Genomic DNA, 24,976 nt, shown 5'->3' with positions numbered 1-24,976 from the left:
TCGATCATTTCATAGGCTACAGTACTCCGATTGAGCTAAAATTTTACCAGTAGCTAGATAACTCAAATACCAACAACTTTTATGTTTTGGGAAAGAGCTGATTCGGTCTCTCTCAAGGTCGAATATACCGTGCAAAAACAGGGCAGATTACTACCAAAATTGGAAACCCTAATCTGGAATTTATGCATATAAACCAGAAATTTCTTTAGGCAAATGAAATTAACACCAAAACACTAGATTTTTAACATATCAAAGCTAGTAAATCATGGCCAACCATTAATCATCACATGTGAGCAAAAATTACACCATAAAACTGAAAATTCCTCAATCACCACTTCTAACCAAGAAATATTGTATAAAGCTTCCAAAGTGGCAACCACAAGCCACTAATTTACAACTACTAGGAACAAAGGAAGGTGTTTTTATTAATTTACCTTAGAATCTGATACGAACGGCACCAACCATGTGATGCAACCCGTACAAAAGACTTGGATCTAGAAGGTAGGGACTCACGTTGAAGGCGACGAACACAGCGGATCACCTAAACCCGTTGATCACGTGGTCAACGAACCTCGGTATTGTAGAAGACGTCACAATCTAGCGCGGTCCTAGATTGATAAGTCAATTGAATACCTAAGATACAAATCTAAGATATTCAAGGTGCTTCAATGAAGCTTGAGAGAACTCTCAATGTAATTTTTATTAATCGTCAAAAAGCTGAATGTAAACAACGACTTAAGGCTATTTGTAGCCGTAACTAAAAAGGTGGCCCCCGTAACAGCTCAGCGTAGGGACTACAAAGGTGGCCGACATGGCCTATCCTGTGACGCCCCGAAAAGAATGAGTGCGAGAACCCGAAAATTTTTTAATTTTCTAGGGTTTCTTTTATTTAATCGCCCGCCTTTTCTACATTTTCTTTATTAGAAAATTCCCCAGATAATTTTTATTGAGTAAATATAGTTTTTAGATGATTTTTCTAGTATCGGTTAGTTTTTGAGAAATTAAGAGCGTATTTTGGACGTGGGACCCGCTAGTGCGGTAAATGCATTATATTTTTGACAACTTGTTGGAATTTTGTATTAAGTGATATTATTTTACAAGGTGTTAAGATATTTGTATTGGAGAGACAAAAAGATAAGTTTTAAACCAAAAGGTGACATGTGTCACCTTCTTATTCAAAGTTGGACTTTGACTAATTTGCATCACCTTTACTAAACCTCAAAAATTGACCAATTTCTCTCCATTTTAAGCTTGTCTTGGCCGAACCTCTTGGAGCAAAAATACAAGAGAAGCCTTTCTTGTCTACTTTTATTTCTTGCTCAATCTTCAAATCCAACCAATAAAACTCCAAATCATTCCATAAAATCTCTTTGCTAAGTGGTCTTGAGGTGTTTTGTGGAGTTGTTTGGAAAGCTAAGGTGGCTAGTTGCTCTATCTCTTGTTTCTAAGGTGAGTTGTGAAGAACCACCCTCCTCCTTTAATTGATGCTTAAATCATGCTTAGTGATAGTATGAGATGCAATATTATGGGTTATTTCTTGATTTGTGGTTGAAGTGATGAAGTTTTATTATTTTTGGGGATTTTTCTGTTTTAATATAAGCATGATTGTGTGGCTATCTATGATGATTGGAAATGGTATATAATGACACTAGGAGGTGGAAAAAGTGATTAATTGCAACCAATTTCTGGTTTGGAAGAAATTTCAGAAAATTAGGGTTCTTGTGGGAGCATTCTGCCCGAATTTTTAGCTCCTAGTTAGAGGCCGAATTGGCCTTGGCTTAAAACATGAAAATTGTATGGAATGACATTTTAGAGGTGCTTACTAAATTTCAGGTCAATCGGAGTAGTGTAGGATGAGAAAAGTCGAAATTACTATTGCTGTCCTGGTTTTATCCGAATGTAAGAATTGCGCCTGTAATTGATTGTTTTGGCTGGAATTGCTTCCGAATTGGTTGTTGTGGTCTTCTGATGAAATGTATCCCTGTTTCTTAGCTTTCAGCCGGTTTTGGAATTTCTGGATTCGGACTTGGATAGCCTGATTTATCATGTTTCCGCTAGAATACGTTCTGTGAGCCTGTTTTTACGGTTCTGGGGTAGTATATGCAATTTTGACCTAGTTGCAATCGAAACTGGACTGAGTAGCCTTCTTCAATATTGTAGCCTCTTAAGTCCTGAATATATCTACAAAATTTCCGGTCAAACGGATCTATGTAGCTCGAGTTATAACCAAAACACTCGCACCTATTTTGTACACTGAAATTGTGTACGTTTTGAATTTCAGCCTCTGACCGTGCATTTTTCCGTTTTGATCCCGTATGATCTGGGTGTTAACTCCTTCATAAGAAATATAGATCTTGGTTTTAGCTTCGAAACGGTATAAAGTGCGTCGACATCCGAGTTCCGTAACTTCCGTTATGACCAAAACAAGATTTATCGTCAGAACTGCCTTTGATCTGGACAGTTCTGACGGGTACTTTGGCACTCAATTTTCGTTCTGTTCTGAATGGATTCAGGTCTTGGCCAAAACATCAAAGTTTTATCCTTATGTCTCAGCTTTCTAATGCCTTTGGAATTTCCTGATTTGGATTTGTGAGCTGGGATTTATGGTCCAGCAAACATACCCTGTCCGTCACTCTAAAGTGCGAATTCCTAGAACGATTTTCCATACTTTCGACCTATTTCTGTTCAGATCCGGATTTAGGTGTCTTCATGAAAATTGTAGCCCTTCCTCTTAGCTTCGCAACGGTACCTCATGTACCTTGATCCGACATTCCTAGTCTAACTTTTGATCAAAACGGTTTGAGAAGGCAGATTTGGCCATTTCCGTTTGCCGTTCCGCGCGGGCGCGTGCGCCCGTTTTGCCGTTTCCGCACTTGCATGTGCCGATTTTGCCGTTTTGCTTGTTTTAAGTATGTTAGTAGCCGTTTGTGATATATTGTGACACAATCTTCAATTTCAGACGTTGGTGAGCTAGGTGGAGCCGGTGGGGCCTACTAGCTACTGCTCGCGGCACGAATTTCGTACTTTTGCTCTTTTGTTCGTTGTGTAAGTATTCAGGCCGCTCTTATGTGTTAGTTGCTTATGTGTTTCGGTATGTATGAAAAGGGTACCTAGGCGAGGGTGTACTTTATCGCACTCGACCTAAACCCTAATTTACGCACATATTTGTACATGGCACATGTATATGAATCATTTTGGAACTAAACCCCTTGAACTTGTGGCTCGGGGTGACTTTTGAGTAAATTTTGTGAAGTTTGTGAGTTTGGGACCCGATCTCATGACCTAGATGGACTATTCGAGCCGGTTAGGGATTGGTCGAAGTCAGTCCAACCTGGTTTGAGGTCACCAAGTTTGTGAATCCGGTTCACCGAGTATGTGGACCAAGTTTGTGACCCGAGCTTGTGAACCAATCTCAATTTCGTTCGCTCGAGTAAGTTTGTGAGGTGTCTGGCCAGAGAGGGTGATAAGGTGTACGATGGGAGAACAAGTGGAGTTCTACGGACCATTATTTGTGGTCGACAGAGTGTCGGCAGGAGATCATACATGGCACATGAATTGGCTTTGGAGCCACCTGTATCCTTATTATGTGATGTTACTTTTCTGCTTTTGCTTTACTCTTACTGTGTAACTGTTGTTACGTGAAATTTACGCTTTTGCCCCTGTTTACTTACTAAGCATATAACTTACCCCCTTTCCTTTGTTTTCCTTAGCAGGGGACGACACGGGGAACTCTTTGGCACATTCACTAGTATAGTTAGGTTTGCTTGTAATAGTTGGACAATTAAGATTGTTATTTTTGTTTTGGTGGTTTGTAGAAGGAACCTCCTTAGGGTCTACTTTCTGCTAGTTGTTATCACAATGTAATATAGTCGATTGACTAGTTGTTTTTGGGGATGTAAATAGAATTTTTTTTTGGAGTTGGCTATTGTGAATAGTACGCTTTTGGTATATCTAGGTTTTATTGCTTTGAAATTTCGAGTCCTGGCGCGAGCTAGGCAGGCGTCCCGCCGATACCCTAGGGTTCGCTCTTGGGAGAAGCGGGGGCGTTACATATCTTATGGCCAAATTTATTCCTAGCAAATAAAATAGAAAAGTAGAAAATAAACTACTAACTATTACTAAAAGATTCAATCTCTTGCAGCCTAAACATGGCCCATAAGCGGCCCATATTTCGTATCAGAATCTCAAGGAAAATGGTAGCTTAGTCTTTACTCCTCTAAAACAACTCCACCAACACCTTTAAGCTTTCCTAGTGATCACTTGTATGGAGTAGATTCAAGTTTGGTTGGCTAGAACACAAGATTTGAGCAAGTTTGGAAGCTAAAATTGAAGAGCTCTCTCTTTTGTTTTCTCCTCAAGAGCAGCCGGCCAAGACAAAGAAAATTTGAGAGAAAATTGGTCAAAAATTGGTTTTAGTAAAGGTGATGAATAGTAAGTCAAAAGCCATCCTCCAATGGTATCATGACACTTGGCCTTTCTAGTGTTTTCCCTAATCCTTTGGCTTCCAATGGTTACATCATATAACAAACCTCTAATTATTCTCTAGCACCTTGTAAACTAATAACACTTAGCACAAAACTCACTTAGTCACCAAAATTATATCGCACTTACCGCATTAGCGGGTCCCACGTCTATAATGCACTTCAAATTAACGTACACTAACTCATACTAGGAAAATGATTTTAAAACTGTACTTACTTATAAAAATGCGTAGAAAATTTAATATTTCTAAAGAAAATATAAAATGTAGGCAAAGAAATAAAATAATATTGAGAAAATGTAAAAATTGTTGGATTCTCACAGTTTGCACCTTCTTTGGCGTAACCACGGGGAGGTAGATTTAAGTAACCCTGATATTAATTTTGACTTCTTAAAATAACATAATTCAAAAAAAAAATCGGAATTGAATTAAATCTGGATAACCAATTTGAGTTATCTGCCCGTTTCACACGCCTTCATTTCTGTCACAATTTCTCAACAGTTTTGAAACAATAATATGTCAATTTCAATCTGCCACAGTTCCTTAACCCCTAATTCCACGGTTCTTCTAATTCCCACAAAAAATCCCCAATTGCAATCTCTCCGCAATCAGTGCCTCCGGCTCTCAATTCTTAAAGTTTCAGCCGCTTCACGTGACCGGAATCTGACGTCTTCCTCGCCGCCGCTGCCGACTACGACGAGCACTGGAGATATTCTTCAGAACCTCGCCGTCTCCTTTGTTCTCTTCCTGGGGTTAGGCTTCGGCATTCGGGCCTTGCCGGCATCCGCCTGTACCAGGCTTCCTCCTGTTATTGCTTCCGTTGTGAACTGCCAATTCCAGGGTACAATCTTACCTTTGATCGGTTGGACGTTGTGCTTAGATTGATGTCCTTTTACTGATTGATTGTATTTAGCACTCTAATTAACATATTTAATGGGTGCCAAACGAGAACAGTTTAGACTTATGTGGGCATACTGAAACTTGGTATTTGATTGGTATTTGAAACAGTTTAGACTTATGTGGTGTTGTTTTGTTCTTTGCTTTTTACTGTTGCAGTTGTAGTTGATATTGAAACATCCGAGGAATATGCTTAATGATTATGCTTGTATTGAAACATCCGAGGAATATGCTTAATGATTATGCTTGTTCTAGTGTCAGCAGTTTTTCATACTTAGTAATATAAGTGCTCTCTGTTTATGTTGGTCTAATAACAGGAGGAAATACTTGAGAATAATGTGCTTATTATTTTACTTTCTATGAAATGTAGGTTTTATAACTAGATGATCCAAGAGTTGGTAATTTAATGATTCTGTTGCTAAGCATTTCTTCATTTCTGTTGTTAGAGTGCGTGCAAAGGTGAGAGCATTATTTGTGGGGCCTTTCGCATGCCTAGATACCATGTTGAAAACTGAAAGAAGTCAATGAAAAAGATAAGTTGGCTATATCTTATACTACCATATGAAGATTGAAGTTAAGAGTTCTCCAGATTCTAAGAGTGAGGTGAAAAAAACGTTCTTGTTCAGTGTTGTGCAGCTGGTCCAGCCCAAATTCCACTCAACTTTTTGCCCCGATAGGTGCCTTGTCAGCGGTAAAATTTTTCATATTTTTATCTGGAGTACTGTCTCAAGGATTTTGTATGTGTTCTATTTTGATTCTTCTGGGAATTGTTGAGTAGAGGGTAATTTTTGAGAACAACAATCAGATGGTTTTTTGTTTATTAAGAATGACAAAGAATGAAGGCGAGTACTTATGAAGAAGGTGAAGAGGATGGAGGATTATAGAGTAGTAGAAAAAGAATTTAAGTTCTAGGATTAGGTGAGTTACAAGAGGGGAGGAGGAAATTTTGGAAGTTCTGCACCTAGTCTAAGTGCTAGCCCTGATTTAAGCAACCTAGTTTTTCTCCTTATAAGGAATGAGTGCAACTTGATCTCGAGTATGCCAAATGTTCAAAACTCTACAGTAATTCACGTAAATTTTGTTCTCCTCAATGTCCTAATTGGATATTTGAGTCGACTAGGAAATATTGATATTGTATTTAGTCATGAAGTAACCCATGCACATTGAAATGCTGTTCTCAACTGTTATTTACAAGATGCATCCACACCTTTGTTAGTCTTGGGGGGCGTTTGACCAAACTGAAAACTGAAGATTGAAACTTAATGGCTGAAATCTTAATTTACTGAATCCATAAAGTCAAATCTGTTTGATAACCAGCTGAATGCAAGCATGGAATTGAAATATTTATTTCATGTGTACTATATAGTTGAATAGTATGCTATATTTTTGTATTATATAATGTTTTAAATATTACTTTTTGATACTAATAAACTGCATATTAATATGGAAAGTGTGCTTTTGTTGCGTGTGATAGAAAAAGAGTGTTTTTAGTGTGAAAATGTGTGTTTTTGAGAGAATATTAGTATATATTTTGTGTGTTTGATGGAGAGATTACATTTAAAAGTACGTGTTATTGAAGAAAATACATGTAGGAGAGAGAGACTGTGTGTGAGAGAGAGAGTGTGTATGTATGAATTGTGTGTCTGTGGGGAAGAGAGAGAGCAGGATGTGTGTAGGTGTAAGAGAGAGAGAGAGAGAGAGTGTGTGTGTGTATTTGTGTATGGGTGTGAAAGTGTCTGTGTTTATCTATGAAAGTGTGTTTGGGTGTTAGAGATTGTCTGTGTGTGTGTGTGAGAGAGAGAGAGAGAAAGAGAATGTATAAAAGTGTACGTGTGAGAGAGAGTGTGTGTGTGAGAAAATTTATATGCATGAAAAAATAATAAAAAAATTCAGCCAATAAGTGATACATCTTTCACTTAAAATTTTGTATACAAATTAAAGTCTTAATGTATTAATATGCAAGAAAACTAACGGGGTTATCAAACACCCCCTTAGAATGCTTATCCTTTTCATGGTTGATGGAAGATAATTGGTTAGTTGAAACAAAAGAAGTTTTGGCTGTAAGTAGCACAGCTAGGTTTTTTAACCTGATCAATTGCTTCTTTCTTGTTTCCTGGGTAATGGGCAATTCCCCTACTATAGTTTGACTAACTAAGTGATATTCTGCTAATGTTGTCCAACTAAGACAAGCACAAGATAGACCAACAGAGGTAATTGAGCTTCATTATTTGCCTTGGAATGATATCTTTGGAATGTAGTGATATAGCCTATTTGGGGCGAAAATGATAATTTTGATATCAAAATGCGTACTCGTTCTTCTTTTTGTGTATACCTTTCTGAAGCTGTTATTTATCGTGAAGCAAAATCCATACTCGTTTCTCCTTATATTTATTGTGAAGAGACAACTGATTTATTCTTTTGTGAGGCTGTTCTGACTTTTGAAGCAAGCTGTCTCCTCCACTGTATCGTAATTAGAGATATCTTTACATGGTTGCTTTGGAAATATGGAGTTTTGAAAGAATATATGGGCTTCATTTAGGAATAAACCCTCAGAGAAATCTCTGAAGTCCTTATCCTGTTTGAAGTTTTCATGATCACTATTATTAACTTACCATCTTTGGTGCAAATCAGCCAAAGATAAATTATGGATGTACGAGTTTTTACTGGAGAGTATTGGAAAGTTGAATCCAGCACTCTGTTTCTTAGAGAATTGTTGGGAGGTTGAGCGGGATAACTGATACTGAAATAATCTGAAAATTCAAGTTTCTATGAGTTTCATGCTTTATATGTATGATTTTAAAGTAAAATACCATTGGAACCCAAATAGTTATGAGGCTTGTTTTTGGTAAATTGGATTACCATCCAAGTACCTTGGTGATGCAGCACCACAGGTGATGGTAAATCAACGAATGCTTAGAAAAGTTTATCAGGGCTTTGAACTCAAAGAAAATCACAATCTTATCAGCAAAAATTGTAGAAACAAAGATCCCAATAAATCAGAACCAGAATCATAGATAACTGCTGGGAACTAGTGATTACCAAGAAAATTAAATTAGGAAACTCCAGGAATGACTCCTAGAAACTTTTAAGAATCACAGCTAAGGAAAGATTGTGTTAAGCAATCTCAAGATGACAACAAGTGTGCAGGAATTTTATGAATCTAATAAACCCGTCTTCCCTTTGTGGAGAAGCACAATCTATACTCCGAAATCAAATTGTATTGCATTTAGGATTCACTAATTTGGTGAGAATATAAACAAGTTCCTCTCTTAATACTAATGCCTAATCAGAAAAGATTCCTTAGCTTCTTACTAACTAGTAAAATACTAACTACGAGAACAGAGATATAACAAAAACCAAAAGTTCCTGCCAAAGCTAAATTCCTAATTACCACCTGTAATCACCCAAAATTAGATCTCAAAACTCATAAAAGTTAAAAACCAAGTTAGGTAAGCTGGAAAAAAAGATTCCTTTCAGACTCAAACCAAGTCTCAGATAATACTGTTTCTCCATGATGTTGTGCCGAATTGAAGTTTGAGCAAAATTCTGGAAAACCTCAATCCTGGAATTCCTTGAGCCATTTGTTGTCTGCATCACTCATTTCTTGAATATTTGCCATTATTTGGTGTTGATACAGACCTTGGTGATGTAAAAAAGTCAGAGAATTTGGAAGAAGCTGAAGCTGATGAATTGAAGGCAGCTTTTGAGAGATGGAAGTCCAAAACATATGCTTTGTCAGTTCCTTTAAGAGTTGTTGCTTTACGCAACTCACTCCCTTCTATATGGTTCCAGGTGTGCTTTCATATCCTATTTTTGCTGTTTGCCTCCCCCCCCCTCTCTTCTTTTTCCCTCCTCAACTGTCAAACGAATAGAAATCCACCCGTTGAGTTGATTTTGGCCTGTCTATTGCTAGCAGTCACTGCAGCTATGATGTGGTACCTAGATGCCTTTTTCCCCCTTGCCATTTCTAGTGTTTAGACATGCGATAACTGATTATGGTTTCTCATTATTTTTCTTAAATCTTTTTCATGAGTATGTAGACTACGTTATGTAGATTGCCAGTTGATGTACTTTATGCTCTCATTAATGCACTGTGATTTTTCACTTATTCTTTTCTTCCTTGTTGCTAATTATTACAGCACAATTTTAGATTTTCATCTTGAATTTTTTTTTTGAAGGAGTTCATACAATCCCAAGGAAAGAGAGTGAAGTTACAGCCAGAGTTTCGTCAAAACCTTATGGACATCTTTTCTGAACTTTGCCAGTCAAATAACAAAGTAGCTGTTAGCCCAAAATCTGCAATGGCAGCTGATGTTGTTACACTGGGTGATTCTTGGCTCAGTTTTGCCATAAAAGAGGGTTTGATTCAGCCCATCCAAGGGGTGGAAGAACAAGATTGGTTTCGAGATTTGACTGAGGACTGGAAGGTAGACATAGATTTACATATTGTCATTTTGGGCTTTACTTTACCACTGAAGCAGTGAAATGGGCCCTTGTGATGTGCTCATGTTTCGTTTCAAGTGTGAGACTTGAAAAAAATTGTCATCACAGCTTTTTTAGCTTGTTTCTGCAGGAAAAAGAAAATAGAATATGGAAAACTCTCAATATTAAGTTGTACTTGCTGCTTATTTGGACCATCAGTATGCTTCTTATGCCAGGCCATAAAATACTGAAACTCCCTAATCTCTGTGTGTTTGTGTCTTTGTTTACCTCTCTTCATGTGTATGTGTGTGTGCTTGCTTGTCTGTTTACCTGCCTGGCTGCGTTTTCTTTTCTGTCCATGGTAAGTAACTCCCAGTTAGCTCATTAATTTGACAGTTGGCTCTCTATTAATTTTACTCATTATGATGGGAAAAGGAAATCACAAATATCTTACTTTGAATTCTTTTTTTTTTTTTAAGGTTTTAGAAAGAATTGATTCAGTTTCTCAATTGTCTATAAACTTTTTTTTTCCCACAAGTTCTGAGAGTTGCTAAAAGTTTTTATTTTCTCTGTAGAGATGCGTGTTTGTGTATGTAGATAGAAGAAGATGCGTACATATGTATGTTGTTTTTTCAGCATTCCGCCGAATGCTGTTAAGCCTTGTACAAGATATTGACCAATCTGAACAACTTGCTGTCATTGCTTAAAGTTTTCTATTATTTTTCTGTTTGCAAAAGAAGCCTGTATGAAATTAGGTAGAAGCTTTTACCTATTAATTGCTATCGCAAATGAAGAACTAATTTGTGGTTCTACTTGTCGTATAAGAAAATTACTTTGTTTTATTGATTATTCACTTTTCACTGTCCTCTCTCCCAAGTAGTGATATACTCTTTTAACATAGGGATGTGTTTTCAGAGCTACTTTATATAATCTCAGGGATATTTGCACAGGAGTACTGATGGAAATTTGGATCCTCAAGGCAAAATATGGGCCGTTCCGTACAGATGGGGAAGCCTGGTTATAGCTTATAAGAAAAGCAAATTTCTAAAGCATAAATTGGCTCCCATAGTGGTAAGTCAGATCTTCCGACTTTTGTTCAACCCATTATATTAAAACGAGTAAAGATTTCTGGAGCTCAATGCTTTGTGTTAATTGTGAATGGTTTGCTAATTTTGTTTAATCATTGTTGGGGCGGTGGTGTGCTGGAAATATGTGATTGCTTAGGCAAGATGTCGAAGTATATAGAAACATTATGGAGATTTGATTTCTGACATTGTGTTCAGACTTGTTAAATCTGGAAAAGTTCATGACCCAATTGTGTTATTTCGTTGTTGGTATTACTCTAAATAGCATTTGTCCATTGGTGAATTATCAGCTGCTCTAAATTGTTCTATAGTTGTCCAGAGGTTAGAGTAAATTTACGTTTTTGCCCCTTATCATTGAAGAATTAAAGCGATCCTTTCCAAATTCACATTCGTTCATTTTGGGATATTTAAGAGTAGAAGAGTTTCTAGAATATCTTTTGACATATTTTTTAAAATTTTAAAAAAATTTAAACTAATTTTTAGATTACCTTTTAGAGTACTTTTTAAAATTTTTTATTGTATTTGAAAAACTAGTTTTTGAAAAACACTCCCATCCTACAATAGATTTGTAAGAATGTATTATGCAATTTTACCTCAATTTAACAGAAAAGTAGATCACCTATGATTAGTTTCCATAAATGAGCTAGAGGCAGTTCAAAGTGGCAATACCAAAAGAAAAAAAGGTCAAACAATAGTTGCGAAATTTGCATTTCTAGATAAAGCTATCATTAAGTAGTTGTAAAACAAATTTTGTAAATAAAGAGGCAAGTTGTAAATTTTGGAAATCTTGAGTCTCATAGTATTTGGCTATATGAAGAACTTTAAATGAGGAAATTAATTCCTGTATTCCGGCCAGTGATTAAGTTGTAGAGAGTATGAGGGCACAAATTAGTTATAAACTATGAAACTATCTGTGGCAATAGGCCAATTGGTATAATATATGTTAGGACACGGTACTTATTATACTCCTAATGCAATAAGGTTGGAGAACTTGTGAAAAGCCCACATGAAAGTCATCCAACATGGACATTAAGTGTTGGCATTGAAGAGAGGGATGTCCTTCACGATCTGACTTGGTGTGTCTTTTGATGCTATTTGAAACGGGAAGAAGTTGTGGGGAGTGAGAGGTTGTTGAGAGGGGCGATATGCGTCTTTTCTGTGAATTTATAGCTCGAGGATTTTGATTACCATAAAATGTGTTGTTTCCTGTATTATGCTACTATTTTCCTGGTTTTAATAGATATGTTTTCCTTTCCTTCAAATTTCAAACTTACTGAGCTATTGAATAAGAATTTGAGGAAATAGGTCAGTTTCCAATTGACCTCCTGCCAACCATGTGATGCAATATCTCATTCTTGGTGTAGTTTTCAACTGCAAAACTCATACTTGGATGCCAGAGTGTGTATCCAAGCGTTGGATTCTCTATGCTGTGAAATTAAAAGCTCCATGAACAAGGCTATGGTAATTCATGCTAAATGGAGGATATTTGAGATTCAAAATTTGTTAGAATCATTAGGAGCATGATAAAGAAAAGTGCAATTATTTCCACATTTTAAAAATAAAATGTGTGTGATATACTTTAGTATAATTATATGGGTTAAGCCACAAGTACTATGATAAGGTTGTGCCCTTTTTCAGAGATTTGGGAGTTTAGAATGGAAAAATAATCTACAGTACAAATATCTCAGCTCCTCTACCGTTAGCCAGCTCTGTCTTCTATCCAAAACCTCCTTCCCTTCCCTTCCCCTCCCCTCAAAAAAAACACCAAACAAAAAGAAAAGGTAGAAAAAAGCAGTCCAACCAGCCTAATCCTCCTGTCCATTGATCTTCTTCCTTGAGCAACCATTTTGGCAGCTTTTTTAAAACCATTGTCTTTATCTTGCCACATACTGGACAAGTCATGAGTTTTCTCTTCTTTTGAACAACACGTTAACCTCTATTTTTCTCCTCCTTCACGTCTGGTGACACCAGCTGTTTCATATGAGTGTCCTGCACCCATACCCATGATGTATTGTCTCGACATGGTTATGTTAGGGCAAAGACAATTTCTGGTAAAACATAGGTTGTCAGCACATTTAGATGGGTACGTGTTAGTTCAAAATTCTTCTTCCTTTTTCTGTTTGGCCATATCAAAGTAGCTGAATGATCTGCAGGATTGGGCTGATTTATGGCGGCCTGAGCTAGCTGGGAAGATTTCAATGGTTGATTCACCACGAGAGATTGTTGGTGCAGTGTTAAAGTACATGGGGGCTTCATATAATACACACAACATCACTTCTCAGGTTGCTGGTGGAAAATCTGCTTTGAAAGAGAAGCTTGCATTGTTTGCTAAACAGGTAAAATTTTGAGGTGAAAGGTATAAATTATTCCATAAGGAATGCTGAAGTCCTTGATTTTTTTCTCTGGGAAGAATTGACAGCTATAAGCTAGGATTATAATGCTTTAAACTTCAAGGCAGCTCATTATCTTATACTTATGATCAAGATTTAGTCAGATCAACATTGAATCTCCTTCCTGAGCTGTTAGTTAAAAAACATTGGGATGTTCTTGGCTTGAATGTATGCAGTATCCAAGTGCTTTGCTTTGAACATTTTCAGTCATTAGTAATCCAAGTTCTGATCCATTTAGGTTCATATACCCAGTTTGATGCTTGTTATGATGCCATATGAGATAAAATTAAAATAGTAAAAGAACAGAGTGTATACTTTCTCAATACCTAAATAAGAAACTTCACAATGAGGGCTGCAACTGAGTTCAGTAGATGGTAAATAAGGGTTCTGTTTGTTTGGATGTAAAGCATTTTCTGGAAGTTTTTTTCAAAATCTTCCAATGTTTGGTTGCAGATTGAAGTTAGGCTAAAACAAATTGGTGTGCACTTAATATTACCTATTATTATGATGGATTACAACAGGTTGTATTTGCAAAACGCTTGGGTGTCGGAGCTGATTAAAAACTTGATTAGGTGACTGATGGGTAATCATTTAGTTTGGTACTGCATAGGATTTATTGATGGGTAATCTGATTTGGTTTGTAAGAGGCAGCCAAATACTCAAAGCCAGATTGTGTGTGTATGTTTACATTTTACTTAAATCAGTTTGAAGCTGAGTCAAATGTTTGATTTTAAACATCATTAACTTATTAAATAACCAATGAATTGAAAGGAAAAGAAAAAGACATTGTGTAATGGGGAATTTATTATTACATACGAGACAAGGAAATCTATAATGTGACTTACTAATTATTTAACTCATCAAATAATATGATTAAATTGCCAGATGCCCTTTCTGAAAATAAGTTCTCTGCAAACAAATGACTCGAATATTGTTCAGCTCTTAGGAGATTTAAATGGTCAAATGAGGAACAAAAAGATTTTAACCTAACTTCCTCTGTTGGTAGTAGATATTAATAGGTATACAGTTTTCTTGATTTAGTAACATAAGATTTCATGATTCATTATATTTTAAGTTGTTAGGCTTCCAGTGCATGAAACCTTATTTTCTCACCCTTGGATTTCTGCTATATTAGTATCACATGAATAATTTGAAGGCCCCCTTGGAATTTGATTTCCATTGATAAAGAGCACTATTTGTTTGTTTAACATAGTGATATTCTTGATGGTGAGTGACCTAAATTGTAATTTGGTTTTTCCTGGTTGATTCCCAGTTGGCTTAACAATTAACAAATGAATTGTGTGCATCACAATTAGTTGGTAACGGGTTGGATATATACATATCAAAACTTGACATTCGATGAGTTCAGTAAGCACATCTTAAACTGATAATGGGTAATGGGTTTCATGTAAGCAACTTAGACTGGTAGCCGAGCCACTGTAGTCTTAATTATTAGGGTCACTTTCACTTTGCCCCGTTATAACAATCTAGTTATCATTTTGCCACCTTAGGCTTAATGAATGCTTAGTTTGACTGCTAGTTAATGGTGCTAAACCACTAAAACTGCCTTGGATAAAATAGTTGATAGACTGTTTTATGATTTAGGATTAAAAAATAGGCACACTCTTGTTTTATTGTTACCACGCTATTGGACATAAAACTGATGTGACGTGCAACTTGAAAAAAAAAGAAAAAATAGTTTCCTGTTTAAATGGTAAAAAGCAAGCTCAAAGTGAAAGAAAAAAACCCCCAAGCTAAATAGGTTAGTATTCAGAAAAGAGTGGGTTTGTTTGGATTCACTTGATTTCAGATAAAATAATTTACTTCACAAATTTCAACAACCTTTTTATCTTTCCAATCACCTTTTTATCTTACATACATTACATCACAAAAAGTGCTACATTAATTATCTCAAATAAATCATCCAAATAAACTCCTATCCAAACAAACTCATTGTGTTTTGATGAATTTCTACTTCATAATATGGCAAAATAAAGCTATACACCTTCACCATTTTATAATAAGCAACAGCAGTATGACAGCCAAAGGGTTAAGGTTAAGCCTTCTTTTAAGCTTTAGAGTTTTCTTTTTTTTGGTTTTTCTTTTCCTTTGAACAACAACAATTTTAATCCTTATTCTTTTGTTTTTTTTTTTCCTTTTTATTCAAGTCACATGCCATGCACATATTATTTCTTTCCTCTAGTGGAAAGGTAAGAATGGAAAACAAAATTTTTGTTTGACACGGAATTGGTAAAATGCTTTTATTGACTAAATGTTGGAGGCTATTCAATTCATTCTGCTCTCTTTGACTAATGGTCAAACCAACTGTTCCTTTTGACCTGTAGTCAAAGGGGAAAAGTGATAAATTAAATGTTTACTGGGGGCAAAGTGAAACAATGACCCTATTTTGATCCCATAACCCCCATACAGGCTATTGACAAATATATCTTACAGTGGCACTTGGATAGACTGGAAATGGAACAAGTATGTAATGAATTTTATTGATGAATATGAGGGTTTGGGTTTTCCAACGCATCTTGCAGGCATCATCTTTACATGGTTATGAGTTTATCAATTATAATTATTTAAGAGATGTCTACACCATTCCAGCAAATGATAAAAGAAACCTGTCGAGTTTGATTGTGGAAAACCAGTTGTATTGGCCCATAAACTTTTCAACGAACTTCTCCTAGTCTCTAAATTTAGAGTAGAATCAAATTACCCTTTTTTTTTCTTCAAACTTCCAGAAATTGACTTCAATAGTCCGCAGATTTTGACCTCATTAATCTCTAGTATGATTTTCTTCTTAAGTCCAAGTGAAAATTGATTATCTCTCTCCAAAGTGAGCTCTCATGCATAGCAAAAATTAAGGATTTTATTTTTTTGGATCTTTGTTTTTGGGGGCGTGTTTAGTAAACTTTTACTTATAGAAGTTTTTATATAATTCTGTTTCCTGAAGTAGCACAAATAGTAGCATGAGAGCATTTAGGTTTTTCACCAATGGCCCATTAATATTACAAGGTTTTAAACCATACAACAGTTTAGGACAAGCATTGGAGGACTAGCAGAGGTCAGTTTATTACATGATAGGTGAATAACCATAGAGTCAAATTTTCTCCTTTGTGTCAGCTTTCGAGTAGATCTGCCCAAAAAACTATTGGACAACCATCGGAGGACTAGCTGAGGATTTGTTTAAGTGAAGAACTTATTGAGTCCCTTCAAAGGTTAGAGAATTTGGGACTGATGAAAATGTAAATGTGATTGATAAAATTTGAAGTGTTCTAATTTTTGTTAATCAATCTGTTCTTGGACTCCATATATTAAAAGTTTTTGCATTAATGAGTGCATCTTGTTTGGACTTATTTCTCTAGGTGACTTGTGGTTCAGCAATTGTACGTGGTCAATTAATCATTCTCTTATTTGTTCTTGGACTGATGTAGAACACCTTGCAAAACTTCAATTACCTGTTCATGGATGGATGGTAACTGTATTAACAAGTTTCCATTACACGGTTGGCTATAGGTTCGACTTTTTGACAGCCAGTACTATCTTAAAGCTTTCGGAGTTGGTGATGTTTGGGTGGCTGTTGGGTGGAGTAGTGATATTCTTCCTGCTGCTAAAAGGATGTCAAATGTTGCAGTTGTTGTTCCAAAGTCTGGTGCTAGTTTATGGGCAGACTTTTGGGTATGTATGTGTATCTTCTTAAACCACTTTCACCAAATTTTTTTCTATTACTAAACTATAATTCTATTCGGACATGTGCAAATGTATGAACTTCGGATTGTCTTGATAGTTTAGCACGTTTAATGCCTGACCCAAAAAAGTATGTGGAATTCTCTTTTCATGTAGCATAACTTTGATTAAAGAAGGATTCCATCTATCATCTTTACTATCTGTATGAAAGATTCTATCCTCTTAACTGCCGATGCAGAAAAGCATTATCTTGCTTTTGTGAGTTAGTTTTGAATTCCACCATGTAATAATTTCTGTACAGATGGATAACAAATTTGTGGTGATGGTGATATATTTACTTAACATATAGAGAGTTTGAAAGTTTTTTTTTTTAAAAGAAAAGGAAATAAACAAGAAACTCTGCTTTTCTTTATTTTCCCGCACAAATAATATGCTTACAAGGTAGGCATTTATAGGACAACCCTATCATAGTTCTGCCACAACTTAAGGTAATAGAACCATGATTTTAGGGATTACATAATCAACTCATATCCTATCTTCTATTCAAACTTGATTGATCATAAGCAATAAAATCCCATAATCATGGGAGATAATATCTCTCATAATCATGAGAGATAATCATGGGAGATAATATCTCCCATAATCATAGGAGATAATATCTTCGACACCCCCTCAAGTTCGTGCATATATATTTATCATGCCCAACTTGCTTGTAAGAAGTTCAAAATTTGGTCTAAAGAGTCCTTTGGTGAGAATGTCAGCTATTTGCTGAGTTGATGGAACGAATGGCATGCAGATAATTCCTCCTTCAAGTTTCTCTTTTATGAAGTGGCGGTCAATCTCAATATGTTTGGTTCTATAATGTTGCACAGGATTGTGAGCTATGCTAATTGCTGCCTGATTATCACAATAGAGCCTCATTGGAAGTTCAATAGGTCTTTTCAGCTCCTCTAAAACTCTCTTCAGCCATAACATCTCATAGACACCATGAGCCATAGCTCGGTACTTTGTCTCTGCACTACTATGAGCTACAACACTTTGTTTCTTACTTCTCCAAGTAACCAAATTGCCCCATACAAAGGTACAATACCCCTAGGTTGATCTTCTATCAATGACTGATCCTGCCCAATCAGCATCTGTATAAGCTTCAATGGTCTTTCGATCTCCCCTTTTAAAGAACAATCCCTTTCCTGGAGTACTTTTTAAGTACCTCAGAAGTCGATATACTGCATCAAGGTGCTCTTCATATGGAGAATGCATAAACTGGCTCACAACACTCACTGAAAAGGCTATATCAGGATGAGTGTGAGCCAAGTAAATTAGCTTGCCTACTAACTTTTGGTATCGAGCAGTATCAACTGGTGTTCCATCTTTTATATCTGCTAACTTGTGATTCGGATCCATAGGAGTGTCTGCAGGTCGACATCCATTCATCCCTGTTTCCTTTAAAAGATCCAGAACATACTTGCGTTGGGACACAACTATGCCCTTCTTGGACCGAGCTACCTCCATCCCTAAGAAATATCGTAGTGTTCCCAAATCTTTGATTTCAAAGCTAGAAGCAAGACTTTTCTTCAACCGTTCCATCTCAATTAAGTCATCTCCTGTGAGAATGATATCATCCACGTACACAATGAGTACTGCTATCTTCCCGTCCTTGGAGTGTTTAACAAACATGGTGTGATCACTCTGAGCTTGGGTATAGCCTTGATCTTTTACCGACCTAGTAAATTTGTCAAACCAGGCCCTAGGAGATTGTTTGAGACCATATAACGATTTTTTTAGCTTGCAAACTCTAGACTGAAACTTCCCTTCAAATCCAGGGGGAGAATCCATGTACACCTCTTCCTCCAGATCTCCATTTAAAAATGCATTCTTGACATCAAGTTGTTGGAGTGGCCAATCAAGGTTTACTGCTTTTGAGAGAAGCACCCTAATAGTGTTTAATTTTGTCACTGGAGCAAAAGTTTCAAGATAATCGATCCCGTAGGTTTGAGTAAACCCTTTAGCCACCAATCGAGCTTTGTACCGTTCCAATGTCCCATCGGAATTATACTTGATGGTAAAGGCCCATTTACATCCTACCGTCTTTTTCCCTGGTTTGTTACTTCCCATGTTTGATTCTTCTCAAGAGCATACATCTCCTCTTCAATAGCCTTTCTCCACTCTGGAACTTGTAATGCTTCCTGTACATTCTTTGGAATTTTCACAGAAGAAAGTTGTGAAGTAAATGTTAAGAAAGTAGGGGATAACTTTTCATAAGAGACATAGTTAGTTATGGAGTGTTTCATACAAGAACGCACTCCCTTTCGAAGTGCAATAGGAAGATCCAAATCAGCAATCTTTGAATCAGAGGAAACTTTATCTGAGGACTCAAATACATCAAATTCTGCCCTAGGTTCGGATTCCTTGTTGTGAAGAGAAGGGGGAGCTTTATCTTTTCCTCAATGATTTTTCCTGACATAGGTTTTCAGGTTTTTTTCAGTTACATTCCCATCTCTTTCACTAAGAGAATTCGACTCTGTTATTGGCACTAAAGACGAGATCCTCTTCTAATCCCTGATCAATTTTTTCAAGTTTTTCAAAATCCTTTTGACGGGCAAATTGAAGAGTGCCATTTGATTTTTCAGGATTATTATCTTGAAAAGATTCTTGTTGAGGAAATTGTGCTGTAGATTCTTCTAAAAAATCGGAAAAATCGATTCTCCTATCAACAAAATTTTGATCAGGAATCTGATTTTCAATATGAAAAACATCATTATCTTCTACAAGTTCTTCTACATGCCGAGTCCCCCCCTGAAGAGGATCTCCAAAAAAACGTTTATCTTCAAAAAATGTTACATCCATGGTTACAAATATTTTTTTCGAAATGGGATCAAAGCATTTATACCCCTTTTGCGTGGGTGCATATCCAACAAAAATGCATTTTTTTGCTCGAGGGTCTAACTTACTTCGACCTTGTTCATGATTGTGAACAAAGGCTATGCACCCAAACACCTTTAATGAGACTTCATATGTTAATCGAGAAATGGAATAAAGTGTTTTGAAAAAATTCAGAGGAGTTTGGAAATTCAAGGTTCTTGAAGGCATTCTGTTTATGAGATATGTAGCAGTTAAAATTGTTTCGCCCCATAGATATTTAGGAACATTTCTTGAAAAAAGTAATGCCCTCGCCACTTCCAAAAGATGTTTATTTTTTCTTTTAGCTACCCCATTCTGTTGTGGGGTATCATTGCAGGAGCTTTGATGCACAATCCCTTTTTCAAGAAAAAACTTCCCAAAATTTTATTGAAATATTCTTTTCCATTGTCACTACGAACAATTTTGATTTTTTCTTGAAATTGGGTCAAAACCATGCTGTAGAAATTTTGAAACACACTTGCAACCTCTGATTTCTCTCTTAACAAATACACCCAACAAACTCTTGTGTGATCATCGATGAATGTAACAAACCATTTTTTTCCAGATGGAGTTGAAATTCTAGAGGGACCCCAAACATCAGTATGTAATAGCAAAAAATGGTTTTGAGGGTTGATAAGGCTGTATAGAAAATGTAGACCGATAATGTTTAGCCAATTCGCAGATTTCACATTGAAAGGAAGATGAATTTTTATTCTTAAACAAATCTGGCAATAAATATTTCATGTAATAAAAATTAGGATGTCCTAGTCTAAAGTGCCATAACATAATTTCTTTATTACTAGTAATAGAGACAGACCCGTAACATGTGTTTTTTATTGGTGTTGTCATATTTGATCCATCTTCAAGGAAGTAAAGTCCCCCATTTTCTCTAGCACATCCAATCATCCTCCCTGTGCTCAGTTCCTGAAACTCACAAAAAGAGGGGAAAAAATTAATCCGACTCTTGAGATCCCTAGTTAATTTACTTATGGACAGCAAATTGCATGATAAATTTGGAACATGAAGAACTCTATAAAGTGTTAAGAGTAGGAGAGATGACAACGGAACCTATGCCAGCTATGACGGATAATGATCCGTCAGCAACCTTGACTCTTTTATTGCCTGCACATGGACTGTAGGTAGAAAATAATTGTGACGAACTGGTCATATGGTCAGTGGCCCCAGAATCAATAACCCATACAATCCGTGGGCAAGATGCATTTGATGTTTTACATGAAAGAGCAACAGTAAAAAGATTACCATTTTTAGCAAAAGAACAGAAATGAGTGAAGCTTTTTGGCTCAGTGACTGAAAATTGTGGAGACTTAAAGAGTTTGTACAGTTGGCTTAATTGTTCCTTTGTGAAGGCCGGTGTCTCAGAGTCAGTTTGTTGCTTTTGAGAATCCTCATTCACAGTCTGCAACACCTTGTTATAACCTCCATTTTTCTTCTTGAAATTCGATGGTTTCCCATGTAATTTCCAGCACATGTCCTTTGTGTGCCACGGCTTTTTACAGTGTTCACACCAAGGCTTCCTTCGTTTATCTCCGTCCAAATCTGTCCCCCTTAGAAACCAATGCTGAAGTCTCAACTTCACACTCTGCCTTGGACTTTAGCATCACTTTACGCCTTGATTCTTCTCTTCTGACCTCAAAAAATACGTCACGAATGGAGGGAAGAGGCTTCCTGTCCAAAATACAACCTCGCACCTCATCAAGTTCTTGATTTAGTCCGGCCAGGAAGACATAGACTCTGTCGTTCTCCTTCCGTTTCTTGTATCGAACACTGTCTGCACGGCAGTCCCATTTATCTTCATAACAAAGATCCAATTCCTGCCATAAAGTTACCATCTGATTGTAATAGGTTGTGACATCTCTATCTTCTTGTCTTGATTTCCACAATTTCGTCTTGAGATTGAAAATTTGAGACGAATTCTCTATACCGGAATACATATCCCGGACAGCGTCCCACACATCTTTGGCTGTGGGCAGAAATAAGTGTGGCTTTCCTATCGCTGGTTCCATAGAGTTTATCAACCAAGCGATAACTGGAGAGTTCTCTGAATGCCATCTCTTCAAATTGGGATCTTCAGCAGCTGGTTGTTGAATTTCTCCAGTAAGATGGCCGAGTTTACCTCTGCCATCAATAGCCAGTTTTACGGATTGAGCCCATTCCAGATGATAATTGGAACCATTTAATTTATAAACGGTTATTTGTAGGGAAGGAGAATTTGAAGCAGAGTAATCTGTAGTTTGGATAACTACTGAAGACGAGGATGAGTCTTCTCTTGTGTGAGCAGTAGATCCAGTCATGGCTGCTCGGTAGTTCATGGCAGGAATTGGTACAGAGCCGGAGCTCTGATACCATGAAAGTTTTTTTTTAAAAAAGAAAAGGAAATAAATAAGAAACTCTGCTTTTCTTTATTTTCCCACACACATAATATGCTTACAAGTAGGCATTTATAGGACAACCCTATCATAGTTCTGTCACAACATAAGGTAATAGAACCATGATTTTAGGGATTACATAATCAACTCATATCCTATCTTCTATTCAAACTTGATTGATCATAAGCAATAAAATCCCATAATCATGGGAGATAATATCTCCCATAATCATGAGAGATAATATCTTCGACAGAGTTCATAAGCTAAAACTTAACTAATGATGCTCCTGTACTTGTATTAATTGCTTGATATTGAATTGGAGTTGGTCCATGAAAATCTGGTTAAATTTTAACCAGATTTATGTCGAGAAGCATTAACCAGATTTATCTGGAGAATATTACTAATGGGGAGCAGTTACTGTAGCAATCAAGTTGTGGGTTAAGCAATAATTTCTTGACTAGAATACTGTTTGGGGAAATTCAATCTGTTTCAAATGGAAAGTAGTTGCATATTTTGAACACTTTGAGATTTTCAGCAGTCTTACAATTAGTTTCTGGCTCTCGTAGTAGTGCTGCTGCTGTAGTTCATTTATGGCTAGTCTTGCCTGTTTGAATTAGCGACTCCCCTAAATGGTTTAGGGAAGCATATAGTTGTAGAATCCCAGTTTGTAAGAGAAATTGTAGAATCTCTGATCATTATGCATGTCATATTACAAATCAAGTGGCAAAAGTTATGCAAAAAACAAGATACTGTTATTTCCACGTTCTAGGATGTGTTTATCAGCTGTAAGTCATATGCTGAAGAATGATTTGCAATCCTCAAGAAGAAACTTATATTCTTGCTGCAGGCAATACCTGCCACTTCCAGAGTTAAAACAGGTAATGTTGGAGGACGAGTTAGAGGACCATCTCCTTTGGTGTCTCAATGGATTGAATTCTGTTTGCAATCTGCAAGGGCACTATCATTTAAAGAAGAGGCTATCCCAGGCGCATTGCCTATTGTCTTTCAAGATCCTGTTCAAGGGTCTGGAAACCTTCATAAAGGGCAGCCAAAGCTCGAAACAAACCTCGTTGCTTGCATGCCTCCACCTGATATTTTGGCAAGGTGTGAATTCTTGGAGCCGTTACCAGAAGACACAATGGCTGATTATCAATGGCTAATTGCCAATATTAAGAAACCTAAACAATCTGTGATGCAAACATTGCAGCATTACATCCTTTTGATAGTTCGATCTTTGCTGGCTATTGTGCAGTCTAAGGGTGGTATAACAAGCTGATGCTCATTACAGTATATTTGGTTTTTGCATCATATTTTCAAGCAGTGTAAATTGATTTCTGCAAAATGTTACAACACATTCTTGTAGAGAGAATATTAAATCTGAATCACTTATCTCTAGTTATAATCTTGAATTTGGACAATTCATGCAAATATTAGTCCCAGAATTTGGACAATAAGACGTTATAATTTGGTATTGGTGAATTGTACTAAGCCTGAAGTTGAGCGCTGATCGTGTACTAGTACGCTGGAGGAGTAGAGTGGTATGCTACATGTCTAATTCTGCACTCAATATGCTTATTGAGAACTGTACTTACCACAGGAGGGAGAGATTATTTTTGCTCATAGAGATGACTTCCTGTTCCCATGTAATGAAAGCTCTCTGCTGGAGGGACCAAGCTCAACGAACAAAGCCTATATCAAGTCCATCTGGACCATTAGAATTTAGTACAGTATTAGTTTAGGACAGAGGTCGGAGGGTCTATTCACTAAGCTTATATCCTAGCCTGATCGTCCAGATGCTAATGGTCCAGGAATATAATCATTTAGGAGATGCTTTTTGAGCATTTGCAAGACAGTTTTCCTTGGGTGGAGACATGCTAATTGTGCTGATATTAGTTTCGGATACTAGTATTGATGAGAAGTGTGATGACATTTTCCATTTTATGATGGTCTAACACAATCTACTAGCTAATACTGGGCATTTATTTTAGATCTTGTTTTGAATTAAGGTCGTACTTTTCCAAGCAGGGCTCAAGCATAGACCTATTTCAAGTTCTAATTGAAGAAATGGTATCAGCATTTGCTATCCAAGGAAGTTCAGAGTTTCTGAAGAGATTACAGGACGGACTGAATCCATACCTATACTCAAATCATTAACCAATTATATGATTTCACTCAGCTTACGTATATTGCCTGCCACAAAATAAGGAAACCAATTTCAGATTGACGGACTGAATCCATACCTATACTCAAATCATTAACCAGTTACCAAGTATATGATTTCACTCAGCTTACGTATATTGCCTGCCACAAAATAAGGAAACCAATTTCAGATTAACAGCAAAAGCAGAAGTTGACTATCTATGCGGTATAAGCCAGTCATCAATGCCGCATTTTTTCCTCCACGTAAATATCAACTTTGCCCCTAACCAGGTGCAATAATGACTTTAAGAGTAGCAAATTGCACTTTGTTATTACCGGCAACTGCAAAGAGATTGGAGGTTGCCAATACTACAAATTTGGAAACTTGTTCTATGTACTCCAGTGATAGCCTAAAGTGTTTAGCCACAAACATATACAAATTAGCATCCACGGACTGTCGACTCCGAAGCAATGTTCAAGATAAAGCAAAAAGAAAAATGAAATGTTAGCCAAACATTATCCAAATATCCATTTTATATACGTCAAAAAAAAGAAAACAGACCACTAGACGTGGTTAAGCAG

General features: G+C 36.6%; 1 protein-coding gene across 4 annotated transcripts; it reads left to right on the top strand.

The window, feature by feature from the left end:
* The first annotated feature begins 4,905 nt into the window (after positions 1 to 4,905).
* LOC113704002 (uncharacterized) lies at positions 4,906 to 23,683 on the top strand. Of its 4 annotated transcripts, XM_027225584.2 has the most exons (8): positions 5,076 to 5,321; positions 5,824 to 6,068; positions 9,015 to 9,169; positions 9,556 to 9,804; positions 10,736 to 10,870; positions 13,038 to 13,220; positions 16,797 to 16,958; positions 23,103 to 23,683. In XM_027225584.2, exons 2-8 carry the CDS (start codon positions 5,939 to 5,941, stop codon positions 23,529 to 23,531), a joined length of 1,443 nt encoding a protein of 480 aa, XP_027081385.1. In that variant the 5' UTR covers positions 5,076 to 5,321; positions 5,824 to 5,938; the 3' UTR covers positions 23,532 to 23,683. The 4 variants fall into 4 exon arrangements, with proteins under 4 accessions (XP_071917530.1, XP_027081384.1, XP_027081386.1 ...); XM_027225583.2 differs by lacking the exon at positions 5,824 to 6,068 and having other exon boundaries at positions 4,908 to 5,321; XM_027225585.2 differs by lacking the exon at positions 5,824 to 6,068 and having other exon boundaries at positions 4,908 to 5,321; positions 16,797 to 16,962; positions 23,103 to 23,422.
* Positions 23,684 to 24,976: the final 1,293 nt, after the last annotated feature.

Source organism: Coffea arabica, chromosome 8e, assembly GCF_036785885.1.
Source record: "Coffea arabica cultivar ET-39 chromosome 8e, Coffea Arabica ET-39 HiFi, whole genome shotgun sequence".
Taxonomy (NCBI): Eukaryota; Viridiplantae; Streptophyta; class Magnoliopsida; order Gentianales; family Rubiaceae; genus Coffea; species Coffea arabica.
The sequence above is the reverse complement of the archived record's forward strand: the minus strand, read 5'-3'. Positions and strand labels throughout refer to the sequence as shown.